The sequence below is a fragment of the Papilio polytes genome, unplaced genomic scaffold, assembly GCF_000836215.1.
Source record: "Papilio polytes unplaced genomic scaffold, Ppol_1.0 DF823177.1, whole genome shotgun sequence".
Lineage (NCBI taxonomy): Eukaryota > Metazoa > Arthropoda > Insecta > Lepidoptera > Papilionidae > Papilio > Papilio polytes.
In genome coordinates this window covers 93,292-107,158 of record NW_013526027.1, presented here as the reverse complement: position 1 = coordinate 107,158, position 13,867 = coordinate 93,292, and the positions used below count along the sequence as shown (strand labels likewise).

The 13,867-nt window shown below is 36.7% G+C and overlaps 1 protein-coding gene and 1 long non-coding RNA gene across 2 annotated transcripts in view; both read right to left on the bottom strand.

The window, feature by feature from the left end:
• Nucleotides 1–492: 492 nt before the first annotated feature.
• On the bottom strand, nucleotides 493–2,915 carry LOC106105125. Its single transcript, XR_001225716.1, has 3 exons — nucleotides 2,824–2,915; nucleotides 1,147–1,272; nucleotides 493–631 (listed from the first exon to the last, which is right to left on the bottom strand). It is a non-coding gene; the product is annotated as an uncharacterized LOC106105125 (long non-coding RNA).
• Nucleotides 2,916–3,279: 364 nt separating this feature from the next.
• The window catches only part of LOC106105058 (voltage-dependent calcium channel subunit alpha-2/delta-3-like), a 13,616-nt gene continuing 3,028 nt past the window's right edge, over nucleotides 3,280–13,867 (bottom strand). The window contains exons 6-19 of the mRNA XM_013285283.1: nucleotides 13,146–13,375; nucleotides 12,462–12,684; nucleotides 12,033–12,173; nucleotides 11,350–11,442; nucleotides 8,733–8,840; nucleotides 6,969–7,231; nucleotides 6,730–6,887; nucleotides 6,346–6,471; nucleotides 5,720–5,913; nucleotides 5,132–5,266; nucleotides 4,445–4,720; nucleotides 3,639–3,735; nucleotides 3,406–3,572; nucleotides 3,280–3,363 (exon numbers count right to left, since the gene is read on the bottom strand). Coding sequence (XP_013140737.1) covers nucleotides 3,280–3,363; nucleotides 3,406–3,572; nucleotides 3,639–3,735; nucleotides 4,445–4,720; nucleotides 5,132–5,266; nucleotides 5,720–5,913; nucleotides 6,346–6,471; nucleotides 6,730–6,887; nucleotides 6,969–7,231; nucleotides 8,733–8,840; nucleotides 11,350–11,442; nucleotides 12,033–12,173; nucleotides 12,462–12,684; nucleotides 13,146–13,375 — 2,295 coding nt within the window. The remainder of the gene's footprint in view (nucleotides 3,364–3,405; nucleotides 3,573–3,638; nucleotides 3,736–4,444; nucleotides 4,721–5,131; nucleotides 5,267–5,719; nucleotides 5,914–6,345; nucleotides 6,472–6,729; nucleotides 6,888–6,968; nucleotides 7,232–8,732; nucleotides 8,841–11,349; nucleotides 11,443–12,032; nucleotides 12,174–12,461; nucleotides 12,685–13,145; nucleotides 13,376–13,867) is intronic.

Here is a 13,867-nt window from a genome sequence, read left to right as displayed (position 1 = left end):
AGCAACTTATGGTCTCTTTCCCACATTAGGGTTTTTATCCAAAATATTTACCCCTTAAGCTTAATGGCGTGAAATTATAGCCTAAAGCGTGACGTAAGTGTAGGGCTTTTGATTAAAAAAAGAATAATTTAAAAATATGCTGTGATTGCTGACATCTTAGGCAACAAAGAAGTGTGTGTTTACGCTTTATTATAATGGTATAAGTACATTTACATAATTAACAGCTCGTCGCTTATGGTCTCTTTCCCACATTAGGGTTTTTATACAATTCATTTACCCCTTAAGTTTGTAAGCGTGAAAATATTTAGCCTCAAGCATAACGTAAGTGTAATATAACAGTTATGAATAAGAAAATTTATGGTCTAAACTTTTAAATGTATTTATTTACTTATTAAAAAAACCAACACCTTACAATAAAAACATTATATCTAGTATGTTCTAGCTATGTAGTATGTAGATCAAAATGGCTATATATCGAAGCGATATTTGAACACTGATTTATAATTAACAATTTTTTTTAAATCAATAGAATAATGCAAGATAAGAAAAGTAAGAATTTTGATATGAAGAGATTCTTCGAACTGCTTTCTGGATCTGGCAGCCAGGGACCACATTGCCGGTATCCTTCTTCCTGTAAGAAATAGATTTTAGTAACTAGCATTAATGCTTGAATTAATCATACTTCATACCATCATTTTGAATAATACTAGCTTTTGTCTACGACTCCGTCCGCGTGTAATTAACAAAACGAAAGTGAGTAACCTATGTGTTCTTTCAGGCTATCCTCTAAATCTAAACTAAATTTCACCCAAATCCGTTTAGCCATTTAGGCTACAAACTCTAACAATCCATACATCCATCTAAGCTTTTGCATTTATAATATTAGTATAAACAGTACGATTACAAACGCGAAAGTTTAGATGGACAGATGGATGGATGTTTGTTAGAATTTGTAGACTAAACGACTGAACGGATCTCGATTAAATTTGGCATAGATGTAGAGGATAGTCTGGAAGAACACATAGGCTACTTGATTTTCTTTTGTTTTAATTTCACGCGGAAAGCGTCGCCGGCGAAAGTTAGTCAGTATATTAATAAGCTGGAAGCAGATATTATTCGTTTTTTAAATTAATAACCAATACATACATATGAGTAATTATGTGGGAAGCACTGCACGTGCGGCGGGCGGCCTGGTAGCGGTACCCGGTTACGCCAGCATGCCAGTCGGCTCGCTGACGGTTCCAGTCCTGCACGACCGTCCGCCATCTCCACCTAATGTCAAACACAAAACAAAGCGGCATAACAATGAGATTGACAGGTGATGTTAGTATTGTACAGTCGGGAAATTTAGCGATGTTCGATCTGATAATATATATATAACACAGATATTCATACATATATAACATATATTATTTATTCTCAAGTATTTAGGTTTATTGTTACATCTTATTTTATTTATTCTATACATATATCATATATCATCTTGCATATTTATTTTTCTTTCATAAATTCATAATAATACCGAAACGCCGTAAGCGTAGGTTTTTAATTATTATTGTATAAAAATATTTTTCCTGCTGTTTTCGATGCTCACGATACAGGCATTGCCTAGTGTGGGCATCACTAGATCAATCACATTTTATCACTATTTGTATTTATCTTTTAATTGGTTATAACTTTTATTGTTAATTGTTAATCTGTTATTTTTCAATAAATTTCAATTTCAATAAGCTACTGTCGTTTAAAATGTTTGTGTTGACACGACTTGGAACAATAACCAATAGGATTGCTGAATGCTTTTTCAAATGTTATGCGGCTAATTGTTTATTATTTTTATCCCGTAAACGCAACTCATTGCTTATTTGGAAGAAACGTATTCTTGTAAGAAACAAGGAAATATTTCCGCAGGTATAACACGGGGGATTTCCACGACTGTACGTAATTACATAACGTCTGGCAACTCTGGGATCTAGGTGTTATAATTAAAGATTTAATTTTAATCATGAAATAGAAAAAAAACAGTTCAGAATTATTCAATAATGGTGACAGGAATCCAGACATAATATTTACGGAGTTGAAAACGCAATAATTGTTATGGCTAAGGATTTTGTTTGTTATTGTAATCAATCAGCGGTGTAGATACGTCAATAAATGTTGAAAGTAGCCGCGGAAACCTGTCTTACTTCGAGATGCAATCAATCGCAATCAGATATATCTAATCTTGATAATATCAATCTTAGAGTGCATCAATATTTCAATCGATCGAGATATAAATCGCACAATAATTGCAACGTTAATTTTCAATGGAGTTAAAACTACTCATTTAGGTTATAAATGGATAGTTGTGATTTATTAAACGAAACTAGTTTTCTCAGCACCAAAACAGCATCAGCTAGCGTCTTTTTAGAATAAAATTTTATAAGAATATAACATAAATGATACTGCCCTTTGCCATTTAATATCGGCCTCTGAGTAAAGGAAAGATAAAGTGTACCGACACGCCTCAAAATCTTATTATGAGTTCCGCCAATAGAAGAGTTTTAAAGAAAAAAATAACAGTGTTAGAGTCCGTTTTAACATCTAGTTTTAGGCCCTTTCCACCCTTTTCTTGAGAGGAAACGTTGGGAACGGAACGTGGATTCGATAGTAAAAGAGACTCATAGGAAGGGGAAATATCCTCTTTATCTGCGTCTCGTACTCCGTCGATTAAGGGTCTGCAATTGCGGATGGCGGTCGCTTCGCCATTTCAGCGGTTTCAAGTGACCGCATGCTCGGTTGCCACCTTTGTAATATAAAAAGTAATTGGATTGTAAGCGTAGATACCCGTTCATTGGTAAGTGGGTTGTTGAGCGGTCGTCCGCGGTGCGGGCAGGCGTTGTACACGGCGAGCAGCAGCAGGTTGGTAGCGGGCACGGGCGCGGCGGCCAGCGGCCAGCGGCACGCGTGCGCACTGCGGCGCAACGCGTCCATTGCCTTTGTTGTACGCTGAAAACAACACAGAATCTAGGCCCTACATTCTAGAGAATTCAATTTAATGTGATCTCTATCTTATATATATCTTTCTTTTATAGCCTACCCTATTACGTAATTATCTCCATTGAATAATGGCAGTTACTCCTCGGTAAGACGAAAAAACCTCATGTTTAACATGTTCTTCTTCATTTAATAAAAAAAATTGACCATAAAAAAATACCTATTATGTTAAGTAAATTAAAGCAAATCTCTTGTAAATCATAGTTCATACTAATGAATGCAAAAGTCTAGATAGATGGACGTATGTTAGAGTTTGTAGCCTAAACCGATGAACGGATTTAGACAAAGGCGTAGATACTTACGTTTTATTAATTCCACGCGGGCAAAAGCCTGTTAGCTCATAAAGATCTAATATCATAGCTAATAACTAACCTGCAATTGATAGACAGGTCTAGAACGATCGCAGGCCGCGAATCGTGTCCTGTTAACAAGCACACGCCGGTCATACAACCGCTCGTACTTCTCCCTCTCGAAATCCTTCTGCACGCGTCTGTGTCGCTTCATCTTCTCGGCTTCTGTCTCTGCTGTTACTATATTACCTGTGTAATATAATTAGTTTAAATAATGCTTTTTATATAGAAAACATAAAATCCTTTGTCACTTACCAGTGCTAAGTAAAAAGAGAAGTGTTGCTAGGTCACTACTGATGTGGAAGATTGCCTTGATTGATACCCACAATGATCGCAGCACAGAAGGTAGGGACTGAAAAAAACTTTATAATTTGTATTTAAACTTTATTAAGAAATAATAATAACTAATTTTAACGATTCCCGCTAACATTATAAAGAGGAAAGATTTGTATTTATGTATGTAACCCAAAAACTATTGAACCGATTTCATAAATTCTTTCACCATTAAAAGCTACGTTATCGCTGAGCAACATAGGCTAGATTTTTGAATTTAACGTGGAAGAAGTCGCGAGCAACAGCTAGTCTATACTAATATTGTAAAGAAGAAAGATTTGAATTTTTGTATGTATTGAAATAATAATAATCAAAAACTTCTGGACCGATTTCATAGGCTTTATTTTAGTATTTTTTTAATACCACTTGACTAAGTCGCGAGCAACTGCTAGTCCTTAATACTTCTGATTGATATTGATGTCATAGGGCCGGGACATGTGTACCAATGATTGTTTTTTTTTTATTTGTCATTTTTATAATAAGTAAATTTTAATGTTTTTCTTTGTATTTTATGTTTAGACACTTATGAATACGTATTGCTCTTCACAAATGGGGAAAGGGATTGGCTCCTGCAGCACAGGGGAACCTAGTGCAGGAGCCAAGGCTCTCATAAAATGAGTATATTTTTTAAGTGAAATAATGAAGGATTTATTTATTTATTTATAAATGATTTAGTGTTGCGCTACTACTGCATGGTGCAGATTTCATCTTAACACTAATCAACTTACAGGTGCAGCGGCTCGTATTTTTTCATTCTCCGGCGGGAAGCAGACGCCCTGGTAATCATGTATCCAGTGCAATTTGAATACGCTCGCGTTGAGGAGCGCCGCCATTGCTGCTGGATGCACATTCGCGAGGTGATCCCTTAACGGTTCTGTCTCTATATCGTCGTCTAAATCCTCATTAACTTTAGACACTATCCAACCTTCCTCGTCTATGAGGACACACGACCAATCTTTGTTGTCGCAACGAGGCTCGCATTTACTTTCGTCTTCTTCGGGACACTGAAAATGTTACATTAGATAATTATTTTAACAGTCTGTGGCAGTCAAGTGGTTGTTCTTAATGTAGATTTCTTAGGAGACTTTTACACTTTCTCCCGTAGTTATCAATCAACGACTACATACGGTAGTATGGCTTTGACCTTTACATAAGATATATATAAGATTTGACTTTCTATGATTAGCAAGATTTACGTTTACAATACAAACAAAATAAATAAACGTACCTAATTTATGAAGCATTTCAGAGCAAACGTTGAATAAAAACCAATTATACACTACCTACGCTAAAATATCAGAGGCTAAGCCCATCATTAGAAGTCCAAAAATTCCTTTAAGATTTTCTAGTTCATCTATTTAGTTTCTAAGATTACTTTCCATAGGATATTCTGCTATATTTGTACATAAACTTACATGTATATTAGTGACAGTTTTAAGCAGGTCGTCTAGATGTCTTGGATAGAAATGGAATCCGGCGACGCCGAGCATGCCCTTGCTGCCGTAGTCGATTACACGCGCCGCCGTCAGCCACATCTGGTGCTCATTTACCTGTGAAATCAAAAGAAAACTTTAATACGTAGATTGATCTCAGGATCGTTTCATGCAGTGCAGCTTCATAACTTCTGGAAGCAGTTATTACAAAGTTAAATATCATGAGCGTCGGTGGCTCAGGGGTTTTAGCACTTGACTTGTAATCTACAGCTCCTGGGTTCGAAACCCACCATGTACCAATGTGATTTTCGAATTACATAATTTACCCGACGCTCTTACGGTGCAGGAAAACATCGTGATGAAACCTGCACATGTATGCGAAGCAATACAAAGATATGTGTGAAGTCACCCAACCCGCACTTGGTCAGCGTGGTTGCAAGTGTGCTAGCTATTGGTCTGTCTATTCCCAGCCTATTTTATGTTGACTTTGACATCCTTTTGACCAATTTGCATTGAGAACGTTAAAAGGAAAACAACAGAAATTCGGAAATAAACGTTCTTGGTTTATACTTGTGGTTGTGGCAAATCAGTGTTGCGGAGACGGCGTATGGGCGCTAAAGGTGCGTGTATGATGAGAGCGGGTGCATGTGCAGCTGCTCTCGCGAACCAGGGCTCGGTGGCGCCGCGCGACCACGCCGCGCCAGTCGGCGGCACCGCGTGCGGGCTTGTCGCCTCGTAGTACTGCCAGCGGGTCAAACCACTCTCTGTATATAGAACAATAGGAAATTTACACCTTTGTTTGATAAATACAATATTAGAGGAATTCTAAACTATTTGTCGTTCTATCAGGTTACGTCGTCTTCCTCCTTTTTCGCACACACCTTTGACTGAACTATCACACAATTGTTTAGTCTTGGTTTGATTCCTATGAGCTTACATGGAGGTGCGCTCGATTTTTGTTGTCCAACTAAACAGGTGAATTGGCTGCAAAACAATCGACAATCGCACAACAGTTGCGATAGTTTAGTCAAATGTGTGCGCCCGCTCTATGTGTCCGTATCCTGTATACTTGAAAATATATAAACTTTTCTGTTCTTATGTCAACGAGTCGAAATACTTTTCTTCAAAATTATTGACGCAGTCATACTCTTTGAAAAAAAAAATTGGAAACATGTTTCGTAATTATAAATTGTTACCACTGGCAAAGAATGCGATGACAGAGCCGAGCTGGCATGTAGAGCAGTCCTGATCTTCGTCTATCTCTGACCACTGCGCTGTTGCTACCGCCTCTGCTGATATCCGCGCCATTAGCTCCTCATTACCTGTACAATCGCATACCATTTGAGTTCACCTATCTTCTACTTCCCGCTATCTTTTTCTTATGTTGTTAGAAGATTAGAATAAGTCACACATATTTCAGTTAACTTACTTGCGAGTAGCATAACTGGCTTAAAGAATAGATAAAAAATTGTATAAAGAAAAAAATCAAACAGAATTTAAAATTAACATGAACGCTTTTTAGTACAAATAACGGAATACAAGGAACTCGGGAAAGCAATTTATCATTTATGTTAACTTACAATGGTAAGGTTTCTCTTGTAATGTTGGTGGTATTGGAGAGAAGCTGTGTTTGAGATTCTGCATTTGAAAATTAGGATCATTTTTACGACGCTTCAAAAAGTACAAGATCTCATCCTTTTGCGAATCGAATTGTGGTTCCACGTGCTGGCAGTATAACCTTAAAATGATTAATAGATCAATAAAAAATAAAACAGTAAATAAAAAACATCATAAAACAAAAGAACACTAATAAAATTACCAATCGGGATGTGTGCAGAAATCCGTGTCAGAAAGCGTTTTATACGCCTCCTTGGCGAGTTGCTGTGTGAAACGCTTGGTATTTGGTACCGCGTGCCTACCTTCTTTATTAGGTAGGACTACCACAGCTGTATAATGTTCTAGAATACGTTTCCAATGGTATTGTCGCGTCTCCAACAACGCTCGCATGCTTTCATCGTAAATATATTTGCTGTACATCGTTTTGTTGCCTGCATGTTGATCGATTACAAGTGTGTTACGGAACTGGAAATAAAACAATTTTTAAAACTGTAATAATTCAAATCACATTAAGCGCAGGCCCACCTTCGACTAAACTATCGCACAACTGTTTAGTCGCGCTTTGATTCCAATGAGATTATATGGAAGTGCGATCACTAATCGATTTTTAGTTGTGCAACTAAACAGTTGAATTTGCTGGGAAACAATTGACAATCGACAATCGCACAACAGTTCTGCGATGGTTTAGTCAAAGGTGTTCGTGTGCTCTAAGATTATACATTGGATGGTTTATTACTAGTTAGATACAATATGAAGGGCCTGTCCCACCTCTGGCTGATAGTCTCAGATGGCACAGACGTCACTGTTAGAGTACCAACGATACTTTCATCACATATTTTACACGTTGGATTGTTATCAGACAATTTACAATTTGGTGGGACAGGACCTAATTGTTGTGTTTTAGCTCTTATTTGTATATTTACAGCGTGTAGAATGATCTTGCCATTTCAGAGAAGTCATCTCAAACCATAAATAGCAAAAGGCTGCAGATAAAAATAAAGAAATTGCATAATAAGATTGCTTTTAATACATCAGATTTGTTACATAACCTACGCTAGTTGTGACAAATATTAATAGTATCCAAGCTATTATTGATAAAAAAATAATTGGCACTGATTTATTGTTTAATAATCTCTTTTTTTATCTAAATCATAATGAATGTTTCTAATGTTTGACGTTTATATCAGATGTCTATCGTTTTCATATCCTATTATTATAATTAGTATTTGGAATGTGTACATTAGAGGAAGTTTGAAAGTAGCGCACGTGGTGGAGAAATTGAGAAGCAAAAGGTTAGCGTGGTATGGACATGTTATGCGAAGAAATGATGGGGACATAAACCAGAAAGTGTTGAGATTGAATGTGGATGGCTACAAAGGAAGAGGAAGACCGAAGAAAGTATGGATGGATTGTGTGAAAGAGGATATGCTTAAGAAAGGAGTGGATTCAGATATGACGGCTGATAGAGATGTATGGAAGAGCAGCACATACTGTGCCGACCCTCCATAAGGGATAAGGGCAAGTGGATGATAATTAGTATTTGGAATATTCTTATTGCGAACATTTTAATTAATAAGGACTGACATTACTACGAAATACGACAAAATTGCACACGCCTTCTAATATTTCAGAAAAGCCCTCTCTAGATAGTATTAGGGTTGCCAACATTCAACAAATGAAAACAAAAATTCCGGAAAATAAAACAACGATCGACATGTCTACTTAATGTGACAACCTTAGGTGGGATTGTGGTTATGTTTATAAATTAACTGGCTTTCTCCCGTGAATCCGTCCGCGTGAAATTAAAAACAAAACAAAAGTGAGCAGCTTATGTGTTCTTCTAGATTATCTTCTACGTCAATACTAAATATCATCGGAATCCGTTCAGATGTTCAGGCTACAAACTCTAACAAACATCCATCCATCTAAACTTTCGCATTTATAATATTAGTATGATTAAAAATACCTCGAGCCAATCTTTAGGATATTCTCTTGGCAGATGATCAGCTGCCGACTGCTCCAAGTCTAAGAAATCCACCGTTCGATAGCCTGGTTTTAATATATCACCGTCAAACTAAAAAATAGTAGAATATATTACAAAATAGACATTCAAATACGTTAAAAGCGTCTAAAAATATTTAACAGATATTTACCAATGGCTTTGTGTTATCATGAATCACAATGCTGCCTCGGTGATCTAAAAGAATAAATGAACCTCCAGGTCCGAGCTGAAACAAGAGTCATCATTAGCTTGCCCTTGTCCCTACGGAGGGTCACAGTATGTGCTCTACCATACATCTCTATCAGCCGTCATATCTGAATTCACTCTCTTAAGTGTATCCTCTCACGTAATCCATACTTTCTTCGGTCTACCTTTGTAGGCATTCACATTCAGAGCGGGCTCACTAACTAAACACTCGCACGACTGTGCGATTGTCGATTGTTTCGTAATTTCAACTGTTTATTTGCACTAAAAATCGAGTACTAAACAGTTGTCAGTGTACTAAACAGTTGTCCGATAGTTTATTCAAAGGTGAGCGCACTTTAAATCTCAACAATGCTAAGAAAATATTCTAAGAACCTATCTCACCACTGGCTGATACCTCTCAGATAGCTTAAAAATGACGTCACTGTCAGATAAGAGAAGAAAATCCGATATTTCCATCACATATACACGTTCGATTGTTATCAGACAATTTGGTGGGACAGGCCCTTAAATATAATACAGGTAAAGAAAATATTCAGTTAAAATTCCAGATAACAACACCAACATTATATTTGTCCTTCAAATTGTAATCAGAGCACTCTAACTGATATCAGGCAAAGTACACGCCGTATCTAGAAAAATAAAATGTTTGCTTCCGGTTATCGTGATATCAAGGTCGAAGCTTTATCCTCAGGGAGGGGATTAACTTAGGTTTACCGAACTGGTGATGCATAAAAAGGAATCATATCATACTAATATTATAAATGCGAAAAATTAGATGGATGGATGTTTGTTAGAGTTTGTAGCCTAAACAGCTAAACAGATCTCGATGAAATTTGGTACAGATGTAGAGTTTAGTCCGGAAGAACACATAGACTACTCACTTTTGTTTTTTTTAATTCCACACGGGCGAAGTCGCGTGCGATAGCTAGTACATAATAAATAATCACATTTCCACCTTTTTGCTGAAGACATAGCATGTACAGTCAGCTGTGTAAATTTAAATACGTTTACAAAACGTTTATACGTCTTCCGTTTCAAAAATCAACACATTCGTCCGTAGGCTTCCGACGGAATACGCAACATTCACAAATACGTACATGTTTTATATAAACCAATGGCGAATTTAATTTTTTAAAGATTTGTAAATGTATAAATACTTATGCAGCTGACTGTACTAGATATAAGACGTCATTTTGAATTAATTCCCTTCTTGCATTCCTCTCATGCTTTCTAGAGAAAGGTAGACCTTTGAGAATCATTCTCATTGCTTCCTTGTCTTTCCTTACCTGATAGTAAGGGACGTGAAGTTTTAAATGGTCAATAGGTATATCGACACCGGCCACACCGAGAAGTCTGTTTACAGGGTACTAAAACATAAAACAGTAAGTATCTCTCGAAATAAAGATTCATAGTATGTAAATAAAAGAATAAAATATTCTATATGTTTGTTTTCGATATACAAAATTGAATGATTTTAACGAAATAAACCTTACCGTTCGCGTTGAGTTTCTTTGTTTCTCCTGAAAATTAAAATTTTGTGTAACTAGTTATATTATGTAGTTGTATGTAGTTGCTTGTATTATACTCACCTCATCCAGTTTTATTGTAATATTCTGAAATAAATATTACAGATTAATAAAACGAAATGATGAATCGTTTATTTTTCTAAGCGGAGTTAAGAATCCTCACATCGTAACAACAATCTTTGAGGAAAAAGCATTTACATGTTTGAAATATTTTTATATGTATTTACTGATAATGCCATTTCTATGAAATGGTTATATTTATACGAGGAATTAACTCTTTCTTGGAGATATAGTGATGGATTTAATTCCTCGCGATAATCGTACATTGTGATAAATACGCCACTCGTGGGATAGATTAAAAACTGCGTACTAAACATTCGAATCATTTTACACTTTGTTTGGTCATTGTGTAATCTGTTGGATTAGGTTGTAGAAAGAATACGTAGTAATTGTATACGTGCTTTCATTATTGTTACTGCAGTCGTCAATAATTTTTTTTTTGTCGTTAATAAAATAATCAGTACTTAGTTGCAGGAATTTTAAAAATCCCATAATTGCATTGGTGGCGTGTGGCGTAACATTTGTTGTATTTAGCTATAAGTTATGTCTTTTTGATTTCTGTATATAATTTGTTTTTTTTTTCTTCTTCATTATCAGTTTTTTATTGTATTTTAACTATGTTTTGTAATATTATGTATTTTCACATATATAGTGTCACATATTTATTCTGTAAAGATGCTATATTCTCGTTATTAAATAAAATGAAATAAAAAAGCATTAGTGGAATTTAATTTCTTACAGAAATGATACGCTTTTTAATTAAGTTTTAATTTTTGTTTATCACTTACTTCTAATGTAGTGTGTTCGAACACGGGCACGGAAACTGTGATTAAAAGACGATAATTCAAATCTTCACCTTCGTAATAATAACCGAATTCATCCTGAAAATAAAAGAATTTTTAATTAGAAATAGCAATTACAGATTGCAATCTCTCTAAGAAGAAATTGAGATAACGATATCTATTGTTCCAGCTGTCTTGGCAATCGAATTCAACTTTAAAAAATGATAGGGCGTCGAAAGAAGCTATGGGCGACTAACGACTCTAACGACATAACTCGTGCCTCGGGACAGGCACGAGTTATGTGGGACTCTCCCCGTAATGGGGCATACCCACTAAACCCCTTTATTCCCTCCTGGCCATTGTGTGGGACGCCACGGGATCGCTTTCGATTGCCACCGCGACGCCCAACTGTCGACTAACGACCCTAGTGATTTAAAATATGTAAAAGAAGACCATATTAATGCCCCTGTTCCTCCCTAGATCTAGTCTACAAACTCAACTGGTAAAACCAAACTATCGCAGAACTGTTTAGTCTCGCTTTGATTCCTACGAGGTTATATCGAGGTGCGTACAACTCGATGTTTAGTTGTGCTAAATAATTGAATTGGCTGGGAAACAAAAGACAATCGCACAACAGTCCTGCCATAGTTTAGTCAATGGTGTGTGTGGTTTCTCATATAATCACTTACAAGACTTAACTGCCGTCTATAGTCTTTGTATAACTGGGATTGGTTGAGTAGCTTCGCTTTGTTTTTACGCAGCTGTTTGTATCTGTACACTTGCTCTGCATTTTCCTTCTGTTTCCAATAATATTCTCCTCGTCTAGGGTCCTGAAATAAAAAAAAAAACCACTAGAATATGTTTAATTACTCTTAAAGACGCAGAAGGAAAATTGTTTGTAAGGCGATTTCGTTCACCGTTCTCCGTTAGTTTTAGTTTTACCGCACAACTATTCTGCGATTGTCAATTATTTCGTAGCCCATTTAACTATTTAGTTGCACAACTAAAATCGAGTAGTATACGCACCACATAAGTTCATAGGAATCTAAGCACACACACTAAGTGGATAAAAAGAATTCAATATCTTTTCAATTCAATTACTGATTATTGACAGTTACCTCTATATTAGCATAGACATCGCTGTATACAGTGAGGCGTTGTTCCCGCTGCCCCACAAGAGGGCGTTCCAACACACGAAGGATCCTCATCACCTGCTCCGTGACGTCAGCAGCTGTGATCAACTCCGCGTAGTAGCCATCGCGGGCACAGCTCAGTGTTTCCCCGTAACTCCTCGTGTCATCACGTAAACCGTACGGATCGTGTAGCCACATCACGAACAATCTACAAATTGTTGGTGATGGAAGAAAAATAGAATAAATTTACATGAGCATTACAACTTATAACTATTTCTAAACCACAAATAGGCCAAGGTAAATATCGCCTTTATAAAAATAGGGCGGCCACCGAGGGGGTTTTTGGTGAGTAAAAATCTCACATAACCCTGTCTTTTATAAAAGAACTTTTGTCTTTTATAAAAGACAGGGTATCTTTCGAAGATTTTTCCCCTCGAAAAAAAAGGCCAAGGTAAATAAACTTGATTTCTAGACTTACAATAGTTAATATGTCGCGACTCGAAAGCACAACATAGAAGCAGAGCTAGAACTAGAATCTAGAACTGTGGATGGTATTTGTAAAGATGATAGAACGATTTAGATTTTTTAATCCTCAACATATCAACCAAATTAATCGAATTCCAATCTGAAAAGATATTGCCAACAAAAGCCAAATTTAATAACATCTACCTTATCCGACCTTCAGGATCAAGATGGTTTAGCAGCTGAGTGTAATTATCGTAAAGACTATCGGTGAGCAACACAATAGCCTGCTGACAAGAAGGCGGCCGGTCCAAAGTCCCGCGTTGCTTCTGCAGAAGTCGCACAGAATATTCCAGAACATCTCCCATCCACGTTTCGTTCCACATCTTGAAGTGAGCTAACGCCGCCATTATAGCTGCGGAGTTCACGTGATTTGCCTATGGAAATAACGATAGCTGTTAAGATTAGTTTTATGTCTTACAAACACTGGAAAGTATATTAATCTCTAAGCTTTAGAGAGTGCACATCTTTGATTAAACAATTGCAGACCTGTTGTGCGATTGTCGATTGTTTCGCAGCCAATTCAACTATTTCACAAGTAACAATTTAGTAGTGTTCGCACCCCCATATAAGGGCATAGGAATGTGAGGGTAAACAGTTCCATAGTTTAGTTAGAGGTGTACACTCTGCAACAACTGTCTGTAGTTGTTGCATCTGTTCCTCTGGTGATACGGATGTCCATGGGCGTCGTTGACCACCTTGGTGTTCTCGCCGTTCGTTTGCCCCCTTTTTTTTCTAAAAAAAACACTGTAATTCCTCCTGTTCTAATAATTTTATTTCCCTACTAGCTAAGCTATTATTTAAAAAATATTTTCATCTTCTCACCGAGACGAGTTTGTCATTGAAGCATGTGATAGGCGACCGCACGG